Below are 27892 nucleotides of genomic sequence, written 5' to 3' on the forward strand. Positions count from 1 at the left end.
ATCAGGAGGATGATGTCTCCTTGAACAACTGAAATAGATATGCCCTGAGAAAGAAGAGAGATATAACTCTCTGGTGGTCATCAGTAAAGCACCAGAAAACGAAGAGAAGCAAGTAGAAGAATTTCAGCATCTGCTAAGAACATATAATACATAAGCCAACATGGCATCTTTAAGACCCAGTACCTTGGGAGGGACAATGACATCACTTCCTGAATCCTCCCAGTTTTCTATTTCCATGCCCTGCTTCCTTCAACATCCAGAGCTTGAAACACCTCCGTCCTTCCTCTTCATGCCATGGCCTCCCTGCTCCTCTTCTGTGTGGCCTTTTGTCTCCTGGGAACAGGTGAGTTTGGGAAACAGATGGGGAAATGACTGCCTTAAATTTTCCAGGTTCTGGATTAAGCCTATCCCTAGAGATTGCAGCACCAGGACATTTGCCAGTCTCTGTCTTCAGTTTCTGTCTTATTTCCCCATAGGGTCCATGGATGCTGATGTTACCCAGACCCCAAGGAATACGATCGCAAAGACAGGAAAGAGGATTATGCTGGAATGTTCTCAGACTAAGGGTCATGATCAAATGTACTGGTATCGACAAGACCCAGGACTGGGGCTACGGTTGATCTATTACTCCTTTGATGTCAAAGATGTAAACAAAGGAGAGATCTCCGATGGATACAGTGTCTCTCGACAGGAACAGGCTAAATTCTCCCTGTCCCTAGAGTCTGCCACCCCCAACCAGACAGCTCTTTACTTCTGTGCCACCAGTGATTTGCACAGTGCTTCTTGGCCACCTGCTGTCTACACAGAAAGACAGACACATGGGTGAGTTGTTTGCTCTGAAGGGTACCTGTATGTGGTTTGTGGGATGTGGGATGTTTAGAGCTTTCAGTGGTCTTAGGCAGTATGAGCCTCAGTGTAAGCTAAGGGCCACTTTCGATCAATGTCCTTAAGCCATGTGATGACTCTGAAACCACAGGCTACACTCAATCAATCTCCCCTATTTTATTTTTCCTAGGGAGCTAGCCCAATGGTGACCTTTCAGGAGAATGAACTTGAGCACTTCACAGAAGCTCATGATTTTCAACAAGAGCATTTCTTATAAGCTCAATACAATGTAGATTTTATAGTCCCTTCGCCATTATCTCCACCCACTTTGCAACATCCCACACTTTGTTCTGTTCCCACTGACAGCTCCTTCACCCTGTCTAACCTTTCTCTGCCCCAGTTCTTCCAAGCTCAACTCCACCATTGAGCTCTATATTTGGTTGCCTTTCTACTAAAAACAAAATAACTAGCCTGTTTTCTACAACTTCACTGTAAGTAAATTTAATTATCATTAAATCTGACTCAGAAGTTAAAGTTCAAGTATCAGAGACTATGATTTACAAAAGTAATTTTTTATCTACTACCCCACGCTTTGATCTCTGCTGAGATTCATTTTTAACCTGCAAGTACAGAGAGACTTCCATTATTATCTGGATGCACTGAATTTCAAAAAATAAAATTCCCTGTCCCTAGTATGAGGTCAAAGCTAGGAGCTTGGAGATGCCCCTTTTCTTTCCAGGCACTGGAATAGTCCCCTGGTTCCCCCACAGCGGGGATTCTTTTAGGAGCCAGGGAGGCCCAGGCTCAAAAATAATTGATCAAGGACTGCCAGAGCTTGATGTAGAAGTCTTTTTGCAAGGAAAATGCTTCCATAGCCAGCAAGATGCAGAAAATGCTTTCCAAGAGTTCGTTGAATTCCAAAGCATAGATTTTTATGCCACAGGAATAAACAAACTTATTTCTCATTGGCAGAAATGTGTTGATTGTAATGGTTCCTATTTTGATTAATAAAGACGTGCTTGAGCCTAGTTTGATTTAAAAGTCACCAAAACCGCAATTACTTTTGCACCAACAGAATACCATCGAATCTATATTGCTTTGGCCAGTATGACCATTTTAATGTATATTGATTCTTCCTATCTATGTGCATAGAATGTTTTTCCATTTGTTTGTGTCATCTCTGATTTCTTTGAGCAGTGTTTTGTAATTCCTGTTGCAGAGATCTTTCACTTCTCTGGTTAGCTGTATTCTTAGATATTTGTTGTGTGTGGCAATTATGAAAGGAATTACATTCCTGATTTGACTCTTAGCTTGTATGTTTTTTGTGTATTGGAATGCCACTTTTTTGATGTTGATTTTGTATTTTAAAACTGCTGAAGTTGTTTGTCAGATCAACCAGCTTTTGGGCAGAGACTATGGGGTTTTCTAGATATAGAATCATGTCATCTGCAAATGGGATAGTTTGACTTTCTCTCTTCCTATTTGGATGTCTATTTCTTCCTTCTGCCTGATTGTCCTGACCAGGACTCCCAGTACTATGTTGAATAGGAGTGGCAAAAGAGGGTATCTTTGTCTTGTGCTGGTTTTCTTTTCATACTGGCTTTTCACAAGGTTATACATTCTTTAGTTAAGAGTAGACATCTCGATGGACCAGTGACTATCACCCTATTAACCAGTCGTGGGAGCACTGCCATGCATAATCTTCAGGTATGTTATCACTCAGCATCGTGGAAGGCCTGGTCCCCTCCCCATCACCTGCAGTCGGACCTGTTTGATCCCTACCAATCACCTATATTAATCGCACCTAAATTCAATATTCCAACCGGGCATAACCACCCTAAGGTGCTAATTAATTCATGCTTGAAGGACATAACAGTAATTAACAGACAAACACACACAGCTGTTCCCTTTATTGGACTTTTAAAATAAAAATCTGCAACTCCCCCTCCCCCATCTCTGACTTCCTCAACCCAGGAAAAGAGACACCTTGCTAAACCCCCAAAACAAGAACACCTTAATTCAACTCTGCCAGAGCCCAAAATATTTGTATTTTAGCTTTGGGTATCCCCAACAGCTACACCTCAACTAATGCGAAATTTTTAGGAAACTAACCCCCCACCAATCTAATTCTACTTTTACAACAATTATATCTAATATGCACACCCATCCGTTACTAAGCCCATACCCTAAATTTATACACCCCAAAAGGCATCATCTGTTACCTTGTACTACACCAACCACTCACCATTATTAACATCTACTCTACCAGCTCCTGCTAACTCAACTTTAAATCCCTGAATCCTACAACTGTGAATATTGCCTGTATCTTCTTCTATACTCCAATTTTACTCTTAACATATATACAGTTAATGTAGCTTAATTATTTAAAGCAAAACACTGAAAATGTCTAGATGGGCTTATATGACCCCATAAACAGACAAGTTTGGTCCTGGCCTTTCTATTAACTCTTAGTAAGATTACACATGCAAGCATCCCCATCCCAGTGAAAGTACCCTCTAAATCACCTTGATCAAAAGGAATAAGTATCAAGCACACACAAATGCAGCTCAACACACTTTGCTCAGTCACACCCCCATGGCAAACAGCAGTGATAGACCTTTAGCAATAAACAAAAGTTTAAACTATACTAATATCCAGGGTTGGTTAATTTCATGCCAGGCACTGCAGCTGAACTAATAGAACTCGGCATAAAGAGTGTTTTAGATCTATCCTTAATAAAGCTAAGCTTCATCTGAGCTGTAAAAAACCCTAGCTGAAATAAAATAAATTATGAAGGAGGCTTTAATACTTCTGAACACACAATAGCTAAGACCCAAACTGGGATTAGATACCCCACTATGCTTAGCCCTAAACTCCAATAGTTAAATCAACAAAACTATTCACCAGAACACTACAAGCAATAGCTTAAAACTCAAAGGACTTGGTGGTGCTTTATATCCCTCTAGAGGAGCCTGTTCTATAATGGATAAACCCTGATTTACCTCACCACCTTTTGCTCAGCCTATATACCATCATCTTCAGCAAACCCTAGTAAAGGCCGCAAAGTAAGCACAAGTATCTACGTAAAAACGTTAGGTCAAGGTGTAGCCCGTGGAGTGGTAAGAAATGGGCTACATTTTCTACACCCAGAAAAGTCTCACGACAACCCTTATGGAATCTAAAGGCTCAAGGAGGATTTGGCAGTATATTAAGAGCAGAGTGCTTAATTGAATGAGGTCATAAAGCATGCCTACACTGCCCGTCACCCTCCTTAAATACGACTTTAAAGATTAATTTAACTAAAACCCCTACATATTTATATAGAGGAGACAAGTCATAACATGGTAAGTATACTGGAAAGTGTAATTGGATGAACCAAGGTGTAGCTTAACACAAAGCATGTGGCTTATACCCGGAAAATTTCACCATAATTTGACCACCTTGAGCCAACTCTAGCCCTAAACTTAACTAATAGTACTATTGAATAACCTTACTCAAACCATTTACCCAAACAAAAGTATAGGTGATAGAAATTTTACCCTGGTGCAATAGACATAGTACCATAAGGTAAAGATGAAAAAGTTAACCAAGCATAAAATAGCAAAGATAGGCCCTTATGCCTTCTGCATAATGAATTAACTAGAAATAACTTTACATAGAGAACCAAAGTCAAGGCCCCCAAAACCAGATGAGCTACCCAAGAAGAGCTAAAAGAGCACACCCATCTATGTAGTAAAATAGTGGGGAGATTCATGAGTAGTGGTGATAAGCCTGCTGAGCCTGGTGATAGCCGGTTGTCCAAGACAGAATCTTAGTTCAACTTTAAATTTACCTACAGAGCCACTTAATCCCCCTGTAAATTTAACTGTTAATCTAAAGAGGGACAGCTCTTTAGACATTCGGAAACAACCTTCATGTAGAGAGTAAAAAACATTATCCCCATAGTCGGCCCAAAAGCAACCATCAATTAAGAAAGTGTTCAAGTTCAACATCCAACCACTCTAAATTCTAATCACACCACAGAACTCCTAACACCACATTGGACTAATCTATTATTTTATAGAAGCAATAATATTAATATAAATAACATGAAATATTCTCCACTGCATAAGCTTACATCAGACCAGAATAACCCACTGACAATTAACAGCCTAATATTAATAAACAACCCAACACATTTATTATTACCTATACTGTTAATCCAACACAGGCATGCTCTAAGGAAAGGTTAAAAAAAGGAAAAGAAACTCAGCAAATTTTACCCTGCCCGTTTACCAAAAACATCACCTCTAGCATTAATAATATTAGAGGCACTGCCTGCCCAGTGACACACGTTCAACGGCCGCGGTACCCTGACCGTGCAAAGGTAGCATAATCACTTGTTCCTTAAATAGGGACTTGTATGAATGGCCCCATGAGAGTTCAGCTGTCTCTTACTTCCAACCAGTAAAACTGACCTGCCCATGAAGAGGCGTACATGAATAAATAAGATGAGAAGACCCTATGGAGCTTTAATTTGTTAATGCAAACAAAGCTTAAATAAGTCCACAGGCCTTAAACTACTGTCCCTGCATTAAAAATTTTGTTTGGGGTGACCTCGGATCATAATCTAACCTTCGAGCAACCTATGCTAAGATACTAAACCAGTTTAAGCGAATTACCATACATATATTGACCCAACAATTTGATCAATGGAACAATTTACCCTAGGGATAACGGCGCAGTCCTATTCTAGAGTCCATATCAACAATAGGGTTTACGACCTCAATGTTAGATCACTACATCCTAATGATGTAACTGCTATCAAGGGTTCGTATGTTCAATGATTAAAGTCCTACATGATCTGAGTTCAGACTGTAGCAATCCAGCTCTGGTACATGTGTATTTAAGTCCTCCACACCTCCCATCTACAAGTCTCTTTAAAACAAAGAAATTATGTTTGGTTATGAGAAGGCTGGAAATGAGAGAGGGGGTTTTACTGGACAAAAAAATGTATACAGACTTATGTAACAATTATTGTCTGATATTAATATCTGATGGTAATACATGATTGAGAACTAGGGCAAAGTGACATAATCTCAAACATACATGGGAGAATGTTCGGGGAAATCAAAGCTGTTTTTCTTAATGGAATCTGAGTTTTGAGAAAGAAGACACGCAAAGAAGAATGTATATATATGAAATATATGAAATATTCTGTTTTAATTGTTAACACAAATTTATATACTCATATATTGAAGTGACTCTATAATATATTCTAATTAGAATATTTAACAAGTTAAGTTTATGCCTGGAGTCCTAGTTTTATTATTATAGGCAAAGGAGCAGAGTTAGAAGGAAGGAGGGGAATGAATTATGTATGCTGTATTTGAGGGCCTTTGGAACTTCCAAATGCTGATAGAGTACACAGTTGTCACTCTGTATCAATGGGGTCCTCATTTGTAGATTTAGTCAAACTCAGATGAAAAATATATTTTAAAAATTACAAAATAACACAACAATAAAAATACAAAATTTGAAACAGTGAGGTATACCAACTATTTATGTGGCATTTACATTGTATTAGCTATTAAAATTAATCTAGAGTTGATTTAAAGTACACAGGAGGATGTGCCTCGGTTGTATGCAAATACTATGCCATTTTATATAAGAGATTTGAGCATCAGTGGATTTAAACTAATCCCCCATGAATACCGAGGGAACACTGGGTTGAGAACATGGTGCTGAAGCTCATAAAAAACGCTTGCTGTGGGATTCAGACATAAGACACTGCATAAACACTCAACATACATGCCCTATAGTCAGTGTTTTGTGATTCTCTGGAATCAACTCTAGTCTGTGAAAACAGGAACTGTTATGATACAGGCTATTCTCGGCATGGGAAGTGAAACCTCAGAGGTAATCCTACTCTCATGTGGTCCCAGAGCCCTGAGCTAGGAGATATTTATCACTATTTGGGAAACCAGAACCCTCAGCCTTTCTCCCTCCTGCCTCGTCTGAAGACAGGTGAGTCATTTGCCATAATATGAAGTCTTAGTTTAGCATTGCCACATTCTGGTTCCAGATCTTTCCCTCCTAGATGAATATTAAGACTGCATTTTGTCTCTTGTCTTTCTTGGTATCTCTTCCCTATGCAAACTTCATGGACACTGGAAGGACTACAAAGTCCTGAGAATCAAGAAGCCTCCATTGAGAAAGGGTGTTTTACTAGAACAAAAATGTATAGAGATATATACAAGAATTATATATAATAATGTTTGTCTTGGTAATTATTCACACTTAGCAATTCCCAGCACCTTCTCCAGAGGCTTCCCTATCTAAACCAGAATGGTAGTCTTTGGGGAAAGTATTTTCATCAATAAAAGGCAAGTTATGCATGAGTTATTCCTGCACTGGGCAGCAAGGAGTGGATAGTTACTTCTGCCTTTGAATACCCCTTCATCTGACTAGGACCTGAGACACTCTCATATCTACTTCCAAACCCAGGTCGAGCACTTCTCTTCATTCCTTTCTTAGTTACTTCTACTGTGGGGTATAGATTTTACATCCAGTCACTGCTGAAGACTTTCATCAACTCATCACTCATCCTTAAGTCATCTCACACTGAGAACAACTGGGAGCTTCCCTCTTTCCTGTTTCTTTAAAATTTGTCAGAATCTCCCCAAACCTCTAACACCTTTTTTCAGCAGGGGGCAGTAAAATTCAATTTATTGTTTCTGTTCTCAGCACTTACTATTAAGACCAGATTTCATAGTAAAGTCTAAGGCCAAATCTCATGAATGATTTTAATGATTACTTTTATCTTAAAGGAGCCCCTGATAGGATAGAGTATTTCAGGGTTTGGTAAATCAAAACTGTTATATTCCTTCATGACACATGACAGAGGAAGAGTAAGCAGGGGCCCACAAGTGTTACATGTAAATACATACAGACTTGAAGACATGGTGTTCAAACACTAGAGATATAATCGTAAAAACCCAAACCCCACATCAGCATCATGTGAACAAAAATTTTAGTTAATACCAACAGTAGATCTTAGAGAACTAGGGCAAAGGAATTGGACAAAGGTGGGAGAAATTCTGGGGTTAATCTTTGTATCTCACAATCAAAACCAAAGACTTTTCTGTTAAGAAGAAATGGGGGAAAGGGCAGAGGGAGAATGACACTTGGTTTAGACATTGTTTACTGCAGCAGCACCCAAACAATTTTTAGTAATATTACCAAAGCAAATATTGGATTGTATTTTCTGTTCTGTCATGATTGATAGTGCAATTAAAAGGCAGATGGACTAAAATCATCCTAGGCAAAGGCTCAGTTGATTAAGCTGATAAGCCTGAACACCAAGTCAGTGAAACATGAGACTGAGAAAGTTATTATCACACAACACCACCACCATATTTTCTGAGGACTCAATGAATTCCAGCTACTGCTCCAAGCTCTTTACATGTGTCTGTATAAATAGATTGCCCCAATTAATGCTCACAAGTTCTCCTATTCCTTGTCTGATCAAGCCACGCTGTTCACCGGTTCCCTCTTCTGCATGTTCTTCTCTCTCGGGTTTGCAGAGTTCATTCCTGTTCATCCTTCAGAACTCAACTCAAATGCCACTTCCTTTCCCAACCTTTTTAATTAGGTAAAATCCCGCTATTATAGGCATTCAAAGCTATGTAGTTTTTATGTTCATAGCTTATAAAACAGTTGCAATAGTATGTTTTGTAAGAATATTAAAGACTTGAGTTAAGATAAGCAAAGCATCAAGCCTACTTTGGATGAGGGAAGTGAAAAAAATATTAGTCATTTGATGGGTTCAAAGGATATAGATGAAACTGTTTCAATAGGACGGCTGTGGGACCCAGGAAGTTTGCAGGGGCTGTGTCATCACACACACACAATGACTTTATCAACAGCCCATCCTGCTTCCCCACTACTGGGAGACATCCTCTCCAGCCCCAACTGTGCCATGACTATCAGGCTCCTCTGCCACATGGCCTTTTATTTTCTGGGAGCAGGTAAGTCATAGACACAGTTCATTCCAAAATCTAGAATGAACACTTCCTCTGTGTTGGGTTTGTGCCTGGTTCAGCATGATAGTTCATTGTGAACTCTGTTGCCAATTTCTGTCTCTTCCCATAGGCCTTATGGAAGCTGATATCTACCAGAACCCAAGACACCGTGTTATAGGGACAGGAAAGAAGATCACTCTGGAATGTTCTCAAACCATGGGCCATGACAAAATGTACTGGTATCAACAAGATCCAGGAATGGAATTACACCTCATCCACTATTCCTATGGGGTTAATTCCACAGAGAGGGGAGATTTTTCCTCTGAGTCAACAGTCTCCAGAATAAGGATAGAGCATTTTCCCCTGACCCTGGAGTCTGCCAGCCCCTCACACACCTCTCAGTACCTCTGTGCCAGCAGTGAATACACAGTGCTACATGGATACCGACACTCTGCACAGAAAGGGCCGCCTCTAAGGTGAGGACATCTTGCCTTCAGAAACCTCGTCTTAAACTACAGAAACCCCTGCAAATCGTCCCAGACTCCTCAGCCTTGAGGGACCAGTGTGCTTTAAGTAACAATCTGGACTAAAGACTATCTCTAGATCAGTCTCTGACAAGCTGAGAAATGATCCAGCCCTGCAGTCACCCTGGCTGACTTCTTCCTTGCATCTAGTTGTTGCTGTTCAATTGAGCTCGCACAAATTTTATCCTTCAAGATAAATGTGATGATACTTGACAGTTGCCTTATGGATAGCTGAAGAAAGTCTTTGTCAGCTAAGAAACAGGTAAAGGATCCTCTGACTTTCTGCACAGGCTGTCTTTATCTCTGGTTCATGGTTCCTTCCTCATGTTAAACTTGTTCGTTCATACACAGCCACACAAAGTTCCTGCCCTTTCCTGACCCCAGTCCTGCACCTGATGACTTTAGTTCCTCAATCTATGACTTTGAACTTGGAATACATTTTTATTTTCATTTGAAATAAGTGATTATTATTTTCACTAATCTCCCTCTAAATAAATTTAATTTTAGCTAAATCTGCATGAGGCCTAAGGAAGAGAAAAGCCTCCAAATTTGGCAAAGAATAGTCTTCAACAATGTCCCTGGATTCAGTCCTAAATCTCTTTGGAGACTACCCTAACCATCGGCAGACTATCCTACAGATAGATGATTCTTCTGTCTTGGATATGCTGAATCTCAGGGAAGTGTTCTCTATCCACATGAGATCAGACCCTGGGACCTTGAATAGATTGAGTGATTTTTCACAAAAGCATAGACTGCTGTGAGGCCTCGGGTGCTGAGCTCAGATGTGAAACCTCTGTTTTGAGGTTACCAAAAAGTAAAGTCACAGAGTCTCTGATTTTGGATGTCAAGCCAATCTTGACCTGCTGGGATAAATCCCACTTGGTCATAGTATATAATCTTCTCACATATTGCTAATTATATAATCTTTTCACATATTGCTAAATGAGGTTTGCTAATATTTTATGGAGACCATAGACATACTAGTTTGTAGTTTTCTTGTGATTTCTTTTTATTTAGTATCAAAGTAATTCTGATCTGTTAGGCTGGACTAGGAAATTGTGGACTGAACTGGGATAAATTTAGGAATAATCTTATTCTTTATTTTGTGAAAGTTATTTTTTGTAGGAGTGGTATTATTATTTAAATATTTGATAGAATTTACCAGTAAAGTCAGCTAGTCCTGAGCTTTTCTCTATGACATGGACTCACAGACTATTGCTCACATGTTAAAATCAAGCCATGGCCTATATTTGTATGACTCATGAACTAAGAATAACTTTTATGCTTTTAAAATGTTAGAAGATGGAACAGGAGGAATAGGAGGAAAAGAACTGACACAGGTTGCATATGGCCCAAAATATTTACTATCTAGCGCCTTACAGAAAAATTTTGCTGACCTCTGCTCTGTGTTATTTTTCTAAAATACTTCTTTACTTGTAATATGTCTATCCAGACATGTGGCTTTCTTTTTTTCTCAAGTTACTCTTATGTCTTTCTAGGAATATGTCTGCTTCATCCAAGCTGTCAAATTCATTGACATAGTGTTGTTCATAACATTTCCATATATTTCTATGGGGTTAGTAATTGTATTCTTCATTTTCACTCCTGATGTTGCAATTTTGATTTTCTTGCTTTTTATCTTGTTCAGTATGACTAAAGCATTATCAATTTTATAGCATTTCAAGTAACCGGGTTGTAGTTCTATTGATTTTCTCTATTGTTTTTCTATTCTCTATTGAATTGATTTTTAATTTGATCTTTATTATTTCTCCCTTATGTTTACTTTTGGTTGACTTTTCTCTTATTTTTCCAGTGTCTTCAGGTAGAAGTTGAGATTATGATGGAAACTTTTGTGGTTGTTTTCCTGATGTAGTTATTTAAAGCTATACATTTCCGTTTAATCATGGCTGCATTCCGTGTACATTGATATATTTTTGGTTTTTTAGTTAAAAGCATAATTACTCTAGAAATTCCTTCTGAAGCCCATGAGTTATTTAGGAGTGTGATGTTTAATTTCCAAATATACGTGATTTTTTCAGCCTCTTTCTGTTGTTTATTTCTAATTAAATCCCTCTGTGATGAGAGAATATACTTTGAGTTATTTTAATCCTCTTACCTGTATGTTATTATTTAATATATAATCTATATGGGGAAATACTCTCTGAGCACTTGAAAACTGTACATTCTGCTGTTGCTGAATAGAGTGTTCTAAAATCATCAATTAAGTCAAATAGTTTAGTAATGTTTTTCAGGTCTCTTTTACCCTTATTTACTTTCTGTCTAGTTGGTGTAATCAATTTTTCAGACTGAAGGATTTAAATCACCAACTATAATTTTGGTATGTTTATTTTTGTTTCATTTCTGTCATTTTTACTTTATGTATTTTGGGACTCTGTAGTTAGGCTCCAGGACTTACTCCACAGTGCTGTACAGGCACATGGTTTCTGCACTAAAAGTAACTAAACTTAGAGATTATGGGATACCATCAAGCATACCCACATATGTAAAACTGGAGTCTCAGAAAGAGAGAAGTGAGAGAAAGATTTAAAAAAAATGGCCACAAACTTCTCAAATTTGTTGAAAAACATTAATCAAAAGAACCTAGAAGCTTAACATCTCTCAAACAGAGTAAACACAAAGATATCTATGTCTAGATACATTACAGTTAAACCTCAGAAAGTCAAAATTCTGCAAATAATATATTGAAATCAGTATTTTTTCTCAACAAGAGAAAAATGACTCATCATGTGAAAGAGAAGAGCAATACAATTAACCTGACTTTAAATCAGAAGTCATTGTGTCTGACTTTAAATCAGAAACAATGGAGATCAGAAGATAATGGAGAGGCACTGAAAGAAAAAAAAAATCCACCCAAAATTCTATATCCAGCAAAACTATCCTCTATAAATGAAAATGAAATAAAGACTTTCCCAGATAAGCAAAGGCTATAGAACTTTGTGGTTAGCAGACCTGTCTTACAAGAAATATTAAAGAAAGTCATCAGGCTGAGAGAAAATGACATTGTTAGTAACTAAAATCCATAGTAAGAAATTGAAAGCACCTTAAAGAATAAATATATGTGTGAATAAATATAAAAAATACATACATACAAACACACATAGAAGGAATATATATTTTGTATATTTTTTATAGCATTTGATATACATATGTAGGTTGAAACTTTAAACATTATGAAGTGTTTGTTTTTCTCTAATAATAATTTTTGCTTTAAAATGTATTTTAAAATGTATTTCTCTGATATAAATATAGCCACTCAAGCTTTTGTGGTTACTACTTATATGACATACGCTTTTCCATACTTTACTTTCAATATATTTGTGTCTAAAAATAAAATCTAAAGTGATTTTCCCATAGTCAGAAAATAGTTGGAGTTTGGTTTTTCTATTTTACAACATAAAATCAACTCCAAATGAATTAAAGACATAAGCATAAGACCTGAAATCTTAAAAATACTATTAGAAAACATAGGGGAAATGTTTCTTACTACTAGTCTTGGCAAATAATTTTTAGATATTACTGCAAAAGCACAAGCCACAAAAGCCAAAATAGACAAGTGGGATTACATCAAACTAAAAAGCTTCTGCACAGGAAGGGAAAGGAAATAATAAACAGAATAAAAAGACAAGCTACAAAATGGGAGAAAATATTTGCAAACCACACATCTGAAAAAGGATTAATATCCAAAATATGTAAGAAACTCAAACAACTCATTATCAAGAAAACAACCCAATTAACATATGGCCAAATGACCTGAATAGACATTTCTCAAGAGAAAGCATACAAATGAAGAAATGTTCATCATTGCTAATTATCAGAGAAATACAAATTAAAGCCACAATGAGATATCACTTCACAACTGTTACATTGGCTAATACTACAAAAACAAAAGATAACAAGCATTGATAAAGATGTGGAGAAAAGGGAAGCATGTACATTGTTGGTAGAAATGTGTGATGGTTAATGCTGAGTGTCAACTTGGTTGGACTGAAGGATGCAAACTATTGTTCCTGGGTGTGTCTATGATAGTGTTGCCAAAGGAGATTAACATTTGAATCAGTGGACTGGGAAAGGCAGACTACTCTCAATCTGGGTGAACACAATCTAATCAGCTGCCAGCACGGGTAGAATAAAAGCAGAAGAATGTGGAAGGACTGGCTAAGTCTTCTGGCCTTCATCTTTCTCCCAAGCTGGATGATTCCTGCTCTCAAATATCAGATTCCAAGTTCTTCAGTTTTTGGACTCTTGGACTTAAACCGGTGATTTGCCAGGGGTTCTTGGACCTTCAGCCACAGAATGAAGGCTGCACTCTCAACTTCCCTACTTTTGATGTTTTGGGACTCATACTGGCTTCCTGGCTCCTCAGCTTGCAGAAGACCTATTGTGGGACTTTACCTCGTGTTTGTGTGAGTAAATACTCTTTAATAAACTCCTCTTCATCTATCCTATTAGTTCTGTCCCTTTAGAGAACCCTGACTAATACAAAATGTAAATTAGTACAGCCATTTTGACAAACAGTATGGAGGTTCCTCAGAAAATTAAAAATAAAACTACCATATAATCTAGCAATTCGAGTTCTAGATATAAATCCAAAGGATATGAAATTTGTATGTTGAAGAAATATATGCACTCTTATATTCCTTGAAGCATTATTCACATAGCCAAAATACAGAATTAACCTAGGTTTCCGCCAACGGAAGACTAGATGAAGAATATATGATACATATTCTATATATGTGTGTATATATATATTCTCTGTATATATATGTGTATACATACACATACACAGAGAGAGAGAGAGAGAGAGAGAGAGAATGGAATACTACTCAGTCCTACAGAAAAAGGAAATCATATAATTTGCAACAACATGTTTGGACCTGGAGACATTATGCTAAGTGAAAAAATCCAGGCACAGAAAGACAAATAATGCATGGCCTCACTTATTCATGGAATCCAACAAAGTCAAATCCACAGAAGCAGAGAGTAGAAGGGTAATTGCCAAGCGCCGCGATGGGGTTTGAGGAAAGGAGGCATGGGAAATAGGGAAATGTTGGTCAAAGGGTACGTGTTTTAATCAGACAGAAAGAAGTTCAAGAGATCTATTATGCAGCATGATTACTAGAGTTAATAATATATGTACTCTTGAAAATTGCTAAGAATGTGGATTTTAAATGTTCCTACAAAAAAAAGACAAAGCAAAATAAGTAAATAAGTATGTGAGGTGATGCATATGTTAATTAGCTTGATTTAATTATTCCACAATATATACGTATATCAAAATGTCACAATATCACATTGTATACCATAAATATATATAATTTCTATTTGTCCATTTTAAATAAATAAATAATAAAGAAATGAGAGAGCTTTCAACTAAGCTTATATAGTGGTATAATATAAAATTTTTTGTAGTAACAAAACTATAGTAATTTTGGCTTATACTGAAATGTGCATTAAACAAGTGTTTGCATAAAATTTAAATTCAAATTACTGTTCACAGCCCACAGAAACCCACGAAAACATGTGTGCCTTACTCTTGGTACAGAAACAAATAGCTTGTACTCCTAAGGAAAAAAGAAAATTCCTGCCTTTTGATGAGAATTCTTTGAGTTTTATACTTATTTTATGGGTAGCTTTGCTGACCTCTTCATTCCACCATAGCTGGATATTCCTCCCTTGCATGTACTTTTGTTTCCTGGGGGCAGTGAGTCTTGGAAACATTTGGGAAATTCTTATTCTGAGCATGCCTGGCCACAGCCCAGGTTCCTTCCTGGACACTGCAGCATCAGGCTCGCTCCTCAGCTTTCTCTCTATCTTCTGTCCCCTCAGCTCATAAACCCCAGCTCATAGAAGCTGACGTCACCTAGACTCCAAGACATCTGACTGTAGAGACAAGAAAGGAGTTCTCAGGATATGTGCCATAATTTCATACTGGTTTCTACAAGACTCAGGGTTGGAATTAGAGCTGATTCATTATTCAGTTAACATTGACATTGTTGATTAGAGACACATCCCTGTTGAAAATATTTCCTGGCAAAAAATAGAAATTCCCTTTGGCTCTGAAATCTGCAAGGCCCTTTCAGATGTCCCTGTGTCCTTGTGCCGTCACTCCAGAGCACTGCACAGGCATGTGCTTACCGCACAAAATGGCAGTCTCAAAGGGAGGAGTGTCCACCCACATGAGGCTCCACCCTATTCTGAGAAAGAACCTCTTTCACAGAAGGAGAGAATAGACCTTTCCAGAACCTTTAACATGAGATTTTTTGTGTGTGAAGTCTGACCTGAGCAGCAACCTTGCATCAGATTTCAAAAGGCAGTATTTCCCGTATCTCCTTGTGCTGTACTAGTAGGTACAGAAGTCAAGAAAACTTTCCTAAGTCTATGGCCAGTTCAAATGGCATCATTTTCTATTTCTGAGATTAAATTATGTATATTAAAATCCTTACTCTGCCCTTTCAGGTTTATTGCTCCTCAGACAAGATATCCCCTTTTCAGGCCCCAAACACATTCATTGCAATGCCTTTCCTCATCCTGGTCCCAGTTCTGGCTCTTTAGCTTCTTGAGACAAGAACCCAACCTAAGGCATGTTGTGACATGCATCTTCTGCGTCACTGGGATCGCTAAGTGGTATAAGCATTCACTCAATTGCTTTAGCTAGAGTCCCCTGAATATCTGCACCTCCTCTGTCACACTCTTCTTCCACATTGGTGCATAACCACATCTTTAACATTTCTGTTTATTAAAACCTCTCAGATTCGACCACCATTTTCTATCCCAACCAATACTGTCTTAGCTCAGGCAACCACTGTCTTTCACCTGAATTACTTCAACACCTTCCAAATATCCACCTACCTGATGTCTTACTCTCTATTCTAACTCAGTTCATTCTCTGCAACAGAAAACAATTCCTTTCCATTGACTTTAGGGTTATGACCAGTCTTCTTTATATGTAAATGTTAGCCTTTAAGTTATTTCTGTAAAAAAAAAAAAAAAAAAATCTTCCAAACTACAAATTCTTATAACCGTCCATGATTTGGCCCTTGCATACCTATCCAGTCTTGTGAAATTTACCTACTCTTTACCCACTTTTTGCATACTTATGCTCTCTTATGCTCTAATAATATTCATAATCCCTCAGCTCTCCCAAAGCTCCATATGCACTTTCTCACTCACTCCTGAGCCTTTACACATGCTGTTCACACTACCTAGAATAATCTTTCTCTCCCTATTTATCTGTACTCCTAATCTTTCATGTTCAAATGGCATAATCATTATGCCTAAGTCTCTGACTGTGGTAAATACCCCATGGTACCCAGAGCTTCTACAATCATAGTGTATCACACACTTCATTGTTTAACTTATTATGATAGTTTTTAAAATCATTAATACAAAATATGCTCAGTGAGGCCAAGGACCATGTCCAAGGTTTTAATTTTTGTATCTTCAACAGTATTACAGGCTCTGAATAAAGTAGGCACTGTATAAATATTTATTGAATAAACCAGGGCTGTATCAGGTCTTGCCTCCCCAGCTGAGATATGATCTCAGCTATCTAAACATTTCTCTCTCAAAAGCATTGCTGCAATTATTTGGAGATTTTCACATTGTGGTAGACTGAATAATCATCTCCCAAAATGTTCAGATCTGAATCCTTGAAAATTGTGAATACGTTCTCTTATGTTGCTGAAAGGATTTTGCAGATGTGATTAAGTTAAGGATCTTGAAATGGGGAGGTTTTGCTTGATTAGCTGAGTGGGCCCAATATCGTCACATCCTTTCCTAAAAAATCTTACCTAAAACCACACCACCTCTGTGAAGCCCTCTCTCTTTTCCCAGACAGATACGGAGGTTTCTTTCTTTATGTGTTTATAACAAATTAAAGAAACTTCAACTTCTATCACTATGTTATGGTATTTATGGTCATGTCTGACTCTTCCTAGACTAGTATGATTTTTGAGGGATTAGACTACATATTCATTTACCCTTGTAAATCCAGTATGTAGGACTTGGTACAATATATTGGATACAGAATTATAAGCCCAATGGGAGCAGAAACCTTTATTTGTTGTTCATGCTTGTATCCCAGAATCTAGTACTATGTCTGGTGCATATAGTAAGAGTGAGGCAAGAGGATGCAAGTCAGAAAAAGGCTATGTGACAATGGAAGTAGAGATCGGAATGACAGACACACTTTGAAGATGGAGGAAGGGCCCTGAGCCCAGTAGCGCAGATGGCACCTAGAAGCTGGAAAAGGCAAAGAAATGGATTCTCCCATAAAGCCTACAAAAGGAACACCACCTGCCAATACCTTGATTTTTAGCCCCATAAGACTCATTTCAGACTTTTATCCTGAACAGGATGGAAGCAAAAAAATGGAATTGATCAACATGAAAGCAGAAGTTAATAAGGTAGAAAATTTTTTAATAATAGAACTAAGAAATAAGCAAATGAGATAATTGTTTGGAAAAAATAGAAAACCACTTGCCAGCCAAAAGACAGAGAGGACAAATATACTAAAACAGAAGTGACAAAGAAGGTCTATTTTTTAAAACAATATTTTGTATAATTCTCTGCAAACAACCTAAAAGCCTAAATGAAGTGGCTCACATTTTAGGAAGATAAAATTTAACAAAACTGACCCTAATGTGGATTAAAAGCCTAAACAAAACAATGGCTACAAAAGAAACAAATAAATTTGTGATAGAATTTCCTCACAGAAAAGTGCCAGTCCCATATAGTTTCTTACAGGGTTTTTCCCACACCTTTTAAAATCAGGGACTTTGAGAATACCTAAAGCATTGCAAAGTGTAGAATAGTAGGGGAAATTTCTAAATTGTTTTCATGACGTTAGCTTAACATTTATACCAAAACTCAACAAAACTGCACCTTAAAAAAAAAAGTCTACAGACTAACCAGGCATGATGGCTCATGCCTGTAATCCCAACACTTTGGGAGGGCGAGTAGGGGTGGATCACGAGGTCAGGAGATCAAGACCATCCTGGCTAACACAGTGAAACCCCATCTCTACTAAAAATACAAAAAATTAGCTGGGCATGGCAGCACGTGCCTGTAGTCCCAGCTACGTGGGAGGCTGAGGCAGGAGAATTGCTTGAACCTGGGAGGCAGAGGTTTCAGTGAGCCAAGATTGCACCACTGCATTCTAGCCTGGGCAACAGAGTGAGACTCCGTATCAAAAAAAAGAAAAAAAAGAAAAAAATCTATAGACTAACATCACTGATTAGTATTGATAAAAAAGTATTCAATAATAAAGAATCAAACAATGACACTAGAAAATAATCTACAAATTGGTGTTTGCTGCAGGATGGTAAGGGTAGTTCGATATTAGTAAACTTACTCATCGAATCCATTATATTAGTCAATGGGGTTGGCCTGAGTACCCAGAAATGGGTGGGTAGAAAATATTGTCTCAGAAAGGCATTTAGAGAGAACACATCCTAATCCTATCTGGAAATTTATGCTCCTCTTCAGCCATTCACGTCTCTTCTTAACGATACTCTCCAGCTTTGCTGAATTCTTTGCAAACTCCAAAAATATCATATTATCTTAGATGTTGCATAGGCTGGTCCTCTAGCCTAGTCTACCAGGAAATTATTTATTTTCCTAAAAATCTTACCTAAACTCACACTACCTCTGTGAAGTCCTTTCTTCCCAGGGAGATATAGAGGTTTCTCTTCCTATGTGCTTACAACAATTTAAAGTCTGTTGCTACATTATGGCTTTTTGGTCATGTCTGACTCCTTCTAGGCAAGTATGATCTTTGAAAGATGGGACTGTATGTCTTTTTACCATTGTAACTGCAGTAGTAGGACTAGGAATGATATATAGAATACAGAATTATAAGCCCCCATGGGAGAAGAGACCTTCTTTTTGTTATTCATGCTTGTATCCCAGAGTCTAGTACTATGGTGCACATAGATGTATATTTGTTCAAAAATATGAAAGACTCAAATATGCCTTTATGGAAGTGACGCTGCACTTACACCTCACCATCTCCTACTTACCCTGGAATTATTTAATAACAATCTCATGTCTTAGGTCTCATCCCCCTTCCCTAGTTAAGAGTGGGCCCTATTGCTAAGCAAGTTAAAATAGGAGGCTGACGAAGAAAATCTCTGTGGAAAATGCTGAAGAGGAACACGGGAATAAAAATACCCTTACTCTGATGATGCCATATGTAAGGCCAGATGCAGTTGGTTTAAACTTCTACATTGGCTAATTTCTATGAATGTCATACCTCTCAACTTCAGGGACTTCCAGTGAGGGGCTTCACAACAATCTCTGGCCTCAGTAGGGAGCTACTCTCTTGACGAATCGCCTCACTGTCACTCAATGGGCCATCAGGGTGGGCCTTCGCCTCTGCTAAGCCACAGGAATACACCACATCCTGCTCCTGAGAGGAAGGGAAAGACAAAGGATCATAGGAAGTAAACCCCTTGAGGAAATTTCAATTTGGAATTTATTCTATTTATAACAAGGCTCAAGTAGCATATTATTTTTCCCATCTCAGACCCTAACCTCAAGTGAACTTACTCCCAGATTCACACACATAAACATACGCACCAGCACCATCCCAGCAAGGAGGCAGCTGCAACAAAAGGAAGCAGGTGGGAGAATATTATATTACATATTTAACTACAGGATCACTCCAAGAATTACATTCCCTAAAATTATTCCCTCCATTGGAAGCAGACAAGTAGCCAATAGGGAGAGAAATTGCTAAAACAAAAATGTGTTCGGTTGGATGAAATATTTACTTAAAACACAAATGTAGTTATGAAGACATAATTCTTCAGAATTATATTATAAGCAAAAATTAAAATCCTATACCCACCAACTGACAGAAAGAACCATCTCTGGGACAAGGACACCCCAGAGTAACCTTGAACATTGAGTTCTTGGCCAGGACAGGATGGAGGGGTCAGACACACCTTATTATACCTCTCCCTTGGAGCTGTGATGAGGTTTTCTTGCCTAAAGTCTAAACACAAACCAGCCCTTTCAAAAGACTCTGCCACTAAAAGCAACAGAAAGTCTAATGCTATCCCTCATTTTTGCCTGGTAAGAGGCCACGAAACGGTGTTTGTGGCCGGTCTATGGAGGACGTGTAGTGAGGCTTTTGGTGTCCTTTGCTTCACGTTTTGATGTCAGAGAGCTGAAAACTCCACCCCCAGATCATGCTAACATGGCTTTTTTTTTTTTTTTTTTTTTTACAGGGGTCCCATGAAGGGGCAAGAAACTCAATTGTGATGCACATGTTTTTCCCTTTATTAATGTTCATGACTCCTCCTATAGCTTATTGAATATCTATATTTGGCCATTCCACTCAGTATGTATTTCTTTTCCCTTTGCCCCTCCTTAGATGTATCTGTTTCTGGCTTCTGGCCAGAGGCTGTACTTCCCAGCCTCTCAGAATGGCCACACTGCAGGCTGCAACCCTTTATGAGAAATAAAGCTCTCCCTTCCAAATTTGAACCTCCTCATTCTTCAGTTGACAATATCATCATTCTTCTAAGATACCAATGAAGTTTCAAGGATGATTCAGCATGATAATGAACTGTTTGTAATCATTCAAGATATACTAAATGCTGAAGGAAGTCAGTTTAGAAATAAGAAGTAGGACAACCAAAGGATAGAACCTAGAAGAGGACAAAGAAAGGATTTTACAGAAACCACTCATGAAAAGAGATCCACCAATTCTGAGATAAAAGAACTGGGTTTGAGTAAGCCACTTGTTATAAGGGTGCTCAAGGTTTTCAGAAAAAAAATAAACAGAGCTAGTCAATGATACCTGGCAATAAAAGATATTTTGAATTTCAGGTCATTGAGGGTAGCATGCTAAGTGTGGTTTTAGTTTTGGGAATTAGAGTAAAATGAAAATAATTTCTGAAGAAGGCTACAGCCAAACTTTAAAAAGTAAAAGGAAAAAATGCAAAGTATAGAATATTTGAAAAATTATTATTAGTTGAAAGTATATATTTTAGAACTCGACTGATCTGGTCACCGTCTAGTTTTGCCATGTTACTTAACCTCTCTAAAATAGTTTCCTAGTCTATAAAATGGAGATAGTCACACATGGCTCCAAGAGGTTTTATTTAGTTGAGAAAATGTATGTAAATTGTCTGACACAATCCCTAGCACAAGAATAAGACTCAATAATAACTAATGGTGGTAGCAGTAAGAGTGCTACTACTAGCTGACATTCTGAAAATTGAGCCTGAGTGAGTGATTACTATACACTGTGCAGTTGTAAATTAAAACATTAATTCATTTAATCTTCACAGCAAATCCATAAGGTTCATACTTTTATTAGTACAACTTACAGAGAGTAAAACTGAAGCATTCACAGTTAACTTACTTGCCTAAAATAGCTTACATGGCAGAACCCATATTTAAACCCAGGCCCTCTCTCTCCAGAGCCTTCTTTGTTAGCCACTAACCTTGTGGTAGCGCTATCAAGTAAATGGGTTTGCTGTCTGATGTGCTCAGAAGCCAATAACCATGGCACCAGCTTTTGAGAAAAGAAAGGTTTTATTGCAAAATTGGTCAGCAAAGACACATGAGCCGGCTCAAATCTGTCTTCCTGATTTGGGGTCTTGGACAAGTTTTTAAGGGACTGAGAAAAAGGATTTAGTAATACTGGGTTGATAGGGTCTGATTGCAGGGCTTCAGATTTAACCATTTATGGTAAAGTAGGCTGAGGTAGATTTGAGCCCAGATCTTCCTGTCTAATGAACCCATTGCTTCTGAAGGAGTTTTGGCATCTAGGTTCCAGGTATCTTCCTGTCTTCTTGGTTCTGAAGGGAGGAATCATTCGTTTCAGGTGTTGTTCGAGGTCAACGCTTTTGGCTCTGTTGTGCCTACAATCGAACTCAACATTTTGTTATCCACATAATAGACCCAGTTTGGGCTGATCCTGCAGTTATAAATCCCTCCCTTTTTGTTTAGTTTAGTTCTCAATCTTGAAGGAATTGAGTGTCCACTCTAGCTACTTTTTATTGACAAGGGACATAGGTCTGCATTTGAGGAATAAAACTGTTTCATAATCAATTGCAAATATTCATGGGTCCTGGGGTGAGGTCAAACAGGTGGGTCAGGGAATTTTTTTGATATTTAATAATTATTTCCTGAGCAGGGGGAATTGATTTAAAAAGACAGGCTAGAGGGCAAGTAGAGACCTTGAGAGAAGGGAGAGAAATCTCAACACATACAGAAATAAAAGTTTTAGTTTAAGTAGACTCTCAAAAATAGATCTTATTCCTGATGAAAACACGTTGTTTACATATTATATCCAGGTTTGCTAGAGAACACTAGATGGAGTCAAGTGGCTTTTGGTCTATTATTATTTGGGTAGGTATCAACTTTTTTAGAAGTATTAATGTAAACACAGCATGACATATTAAAACATAAACACCTCTTTGTTTAGCCAGTATATAATCTAGAGTAATTTTATTATCTAGTATTACTTTAGCCAAAGCACCTGGCTCTCTCTGTTGAGCCGCCCTGGCCATTGTGGTCTCCTTGGCAAGATTTTTCAGGGTGATGGGAAGCTTTTAAATCATATTTATGAGAAGCAACTCCCCACCGTGGCAACAGAGTTTGTCTAAAGAAATATCCTACACCATCTGGTGGGCCACCTGGTAAATATTTACCTGGGAGGAGATTTAGCATAGATCTTTTGTGAACAGTTTTATGGTGTTAATCTAATACCTAGCATCACTAATGTCATAGACAGAGAAAGGAGTGACTAAGTACCCTAGTAAACAGATGTCTTTTGGGCATCAGCTGTCAAGGCATTCATAGTCCCAGGGCTGTTTGTTTCATAGACAAAGACATATCCTGAGGAGGCACGTAGAATACAGGATATGTTAACATTTAAGTTCTCAGTTTGAGGAATTTTACTTAGGACTCGGTCAAAGTAGGAATCAGAGTATAGAGGAGTCTAGAAGGAGTTATCTAACTTACAAATTGGTAGGAAAGAGGGCAGTCCTTGAAGGTATATTAGATTCTTTTTATTTAAATCTTGACATAATCATGTAGATCTACAGTTTGAGGACATATCAGTGTATCTCTCCTGGACCAGAGGATAGAAAACAGTAAGTGGAAAGTAGGTGTGTCAAGTAAACAAGTGATTTCCGTGTGTGCGTTAGCCAATGTCTGGCTTCTGTGGGCATAGGCCCCTTTATCTTCAGTTTTATAGCTGTTAACGTAAGTGTCTTTGCAGGGGATGTTAATGGAAAACAGGGAACTAATGATCCTCCACCAGCAAATCTGACCCTATAGGTTATACCTGTGGATTTTTTATCATAGGTCACCAGAAAATTAGGCACTTTAGAGAAGTTAGTCACAGAGACAAGCAGCAGATCAGTGTGATCAAGTGCAGAGGGGGTTTTGATGGCATCTCCAACATTTAGACAGATTTCGTGAGGTAGGTAGGGATTTTGACATTTTTATCAAGAAATTATCCATTTGGCTGGACGTGGTGGCTCATGCCTGTAATCCCAGCACTTTGGGAGGCTGAGGTGGGTGGATCACTTGAGGTCAGGAGTTTGAGAGCAGCCTGGTCAACATGGTAAAACCCTGTCTCTACTAAAAATACAAAATTTAGCCAGATGTGTTCACTTGAACTCAGGAGGCAGAGGTTGCAGTGAGCAGAGCTAGTGCCACTGCACTCCAACCTGCATGACAGAGTGAGACTCTGTCTGAAAAAGAAAAAAAAAAAGAAAGAAAGTAATTATTATCCTTTTATGTTGAGGTTAAGGCAAGCAAAAGGATATAAAAGGATATAATAGAGGAAAATTGTGGGCATTTTTAACATAGGAAATCGTTTTGTTTCCCTGAGAGGACATATTTGGCTGATAGAAGAAAAAGGATCAGAAAAAAATCAACTCTATCCAAGGAAGGGCTATAAGGTCCTAAATAGTATTTTTGAGGTTAAATCAAGGAGGTAGAGATGATTAATTTAATAGCATAGAATGATATATATGACAACAAGGTAAAAATTAAGTTGCATTAATACAGGCCTCACCCGATATCTTGGGCAAGCTGTCTCCTTTAGTTGTTTCCTGTTTCTGCCCTCGCAGTTCCATCAGGTGGAGGCTAGTTTTAGACACAGAAATGGATTCTCACTTATCTGGAGAGCCAGGAGCCCTTTTGGTCTTACTGGGTTTTTTAAAAAGTAACTTAGGATCAATTAGGGTTTTCCAAGTGTGTTGCTGGGTGGGAAAGCTGGTTGTGGGCCTCCACAGCCATCTGGTATATAGTCAGTCTGGTCCTTTGGTTTTTCTTATCTGTAAGGGGCATGACCTGTTTGGGAATTTTATAGAGGCCAAGAGGAATCTTCTGAAAATGGGAATAACTTTTACCCATGAACGATGAATTTAGGGCCTCAACCCTTTTAACTTTATTGCTGAATGGATCACTAAAGGAACTTCATAGGGCGTAATCTATTTGAACTGTAGTTGGTCTTCAGGGTGGTGATTTTTCCAGGTCTTAAGTTGTACTCAGTTTCCTAGACTTAGACAATGTAAAGGAACATCTATAGGAAACATTAAAATAACTAGAAGCGTAATTATATATAGCAGACAAAGTTATGCTCAGAGACTGTACACATTTTATAGCATCTAATGCATTTACATCATGATCATTTTCAATATTAAAATAATATTTTGTCTTAAGAAGTGTTGTCCCACATAGAACTTTGTAGGGGCTAAACTAGTGCTTGCTTTTAGGGGCCATTCTTACTCTAAGCAGGGCAAGTGGCAAGATCTTATCCTATGTTAAATTGGGTTTTTGACACATTTTGGCAAGTATATTTTTTAAGACATTGTTTATCTTTTCAGTCTTTCTAGTAGACTGGAGCTTCTAAGAGATGTGTCATTTCCACTGTATCCTAAGAGCTCCATAAAAATTTTAGGTAAGTCTGATATCTCTGTTGTCACTTTGAATTGAAATTGACAATCCAAAGTAAGGAATTATGTCTTTTAATAAAGCTTAAGTTACCTCAGATGCATTTTTTGTTTGACATGGAAAGACCCTGACCCAACTAGTGAAGGTGTCTACAAGTACCAACAGGTATCTATAGTTTCCTCCAGCTCCTGGCATAACTGCAAAGTCTATTTGACAATCTTGTCTTGTTTCTGTTCCTCAGGTTTAGACCCCTTTGCCTACTGGAAGTGGTTCTGTCTTTGGATTCCTTGTAGCACCGATAAAACAATTTTGGAAGACCTTTTGGATAATCTTTTGTATGTGCAGCCTGACAACAAACTTTGGTTAACTAATGATATGTTGTGTTTCTTCTATGAGTTCTTTGATGTAACTGGGAAACAATCCTTTATCAAATGCTCAGGAACAAGAACTATTCCTTGTTCATTGTAAATCTAGACTTCTTTAGTTGTTTTACACTGTTCCCTTTCCAAGTCATGAGTATGAGTATGAAAATCCCTACTGGTTTGCTCTTTTTAGATTTACCTTTGAGTACTGCGTCTAAATAAGGACAGATTCATACTTGGAACAAGTACCAGAGCCTTTGTTTCAGGCTCTTTTGTCCTGGCTGTATGTTTTTCTGCCTGATCAGCTAGATTTTTGCACTTAGTTTTCTAGCTATCAGTCTCTTGGTGTGCCAGTCAGTGCATTATGGCCATTTTTTTGACAGCAAAATTGAGTCTAATAAGTCTAATATCTCTCTCGTATGTTTAATTTTATTTTTTATGAGGTTAGTGAGTCTGTCTTTTCTATGGCTTTGTTTACATGCACTACCAAAAAGACATATTTGGAGTCTATATAAATGGTTACCTTTTTGTTTGTACTGAGGTGTGAAGCTCATGTGAAGGCAGTAAGTTCTGCCTTTTGGACAGAGATACCTGGTGGGAAAACCTCAGCTTTTAAGATTTTCTGGTAAGTCACTATGTGTACATCTGGCTTTTCAGAGACCCTGATCCATGCAGCTGTTCACATTGGTAAACAATCCCAGGTCTGGGTATTTCAAAAACTGATTTGTCAAGTCAGGCCTGTTTTTGTAGAGCCTCTTTAGGGATTTCAGGCAGTGGTCCTTCTTCTAATTATAATAAAGCAACTTGGAGGGTGCAGTCTTGTTTAGGAGATACCCTAATATTTACTCATTCTGGTGAAAAATTACTTGTTCATTTAATTTTATTAGCAAGTCTTATCCCAACAAAGGTATTGGACATTCAGGCATATATAGGAAGTTATGTTTAAATAGGTTTAATAGGTTTTTCCTCTATGGCATTTGAGTGGCTGAAGGAAAGGCTTGCAAGGATGTTTCCCCAGATACTAATAGCAGTGGTCTTTGGGAAGACAGGGACTTGTCTTTGTTTCAGATAGAGTATATAGCTCCATGGTCAACTAGAAAGTCTATGCATCACTTTTCCACACCAATTGTCATCTGCACTTCTTTGTGGGAAATGTTGATAGAGCTAATAGAGTGTATAGAAGTCCCTGGGTCTCATCATTACTGGTTGCTATCAGTAAGCTGTGGCATGTGGTGTGCTGATTTGGGGCGAGTTTTATCTTAAAAGACCCTAGACAAGTATGTTATTAAAGTTTCCCATTTTGTATAGAGTTTTATCTGAAATGACTGGAACAACATCCTGTACAAAGGAGGTGTTCTGGGTCTATGATGTGGTGATTATGAGGATTCCTCTTCAGAGAATCGTCAATGGGCTAGATATTCCCTCTTACATATCTCAGAGGGTCCTAAACACCAAACGGTATTGGGCCGCTAGAAATGTTGGCGTTACCAAGGCCCCTTATGTGCTCCTCCTGGATGAGCTGTTGAAGTGCTTTCTAACCCAGGATTGGGGTAGGTTTTTCTGGTGGGATTACCTATAAAATCACCTTATGTCATAAACCAGTGGTCTTAACACCTCTGCCAGACTCTTAGTCACCTAGGAACACCCTAAAAGGGCAGGAGAAAGCAATGTATTTCATTTTTGGAATCCAAGAACTTTCATTTAAATAAACTTCTAATGAGATTCTTGTCACAACCATCAAAAATTTTAACCTCTGTTAGGATGAATAATTATGCAAACCAAAATCTCAGAAACACAAAGGAAAACCAAAACCAAGCCAAACTGAGTACTCTAACAGTTACAGCATCTTACTATTGCACTTATTCTTTTGGACCCTAACCCAAAGCCAGGACTGAAATAATCTAACCAGGATCTCCCTAGGGTAGGATTCAAACCCATGAAGCTACACAAAAATAGGACTCTAATCTACAGTCCTAGACCAAAGACAATTTAAGGTGTAAGTGCATATTAAGAAGGTACTGACTCCAAAAGGCATCTTATCCAGAAGCAATTTCTTTCCTCAAAAGAGAAAGTAGCACTCAAAGGGCCTGAAATGTCATGACAGAGAATAAGGACCTCATAGCTAAGCCTCTGTATAAACTGGTCTAGGTAGCACCACTCAGGGTCAGTGAAGAAACTTTAGTTCCCACTGAGGGACTACAGTGCCTTGGCAGGCACTGGCCTCACATGGGGC

The 27892-nt window shown here is 38.1% G+C and overlaps 2 gene segments (V, D, J or C); both read left to right on the forward strand.

Annotated features, from left to right (window-relative positions):
- The first annotated feature begins 256 nt into the window (after positions 1–256).
- Positions 257–27892, forward strand: part of LOC105511219 — a 189834-nt gene continuing 162198 nt past the window's right edge. Inside the window, 2 exon segments of the C gene segment in view lie at positions 257–343; positions 477–764. Of these exon segments, the coding sequence occupies positions 295–343; positions 477–764 (337 nt within the window).
- Positions 8729–9800, forward strand: LOC105511221. The segment is given in 2 exon segments: positions 8729–8834; positions 8959–9800. Coding segments are annotated over 2 exon segments (399 nt in total).

Source organism: Colobus angolensis, unplaced genomic scaffold (genome assembly GCF_000951035.1).
Source record: "Colobus angolensis palliatus isolate OR3802 unplaced genomic scaffold, Cang.pa_1.0 Scaffold2, whole genome shotgun sequence".
Lineage (NCBI taxonomy): Eukaryota > Metazoa > Chordata > Mammalia > Primates > Cercopithecidae > Colobus > Colobus angolensis.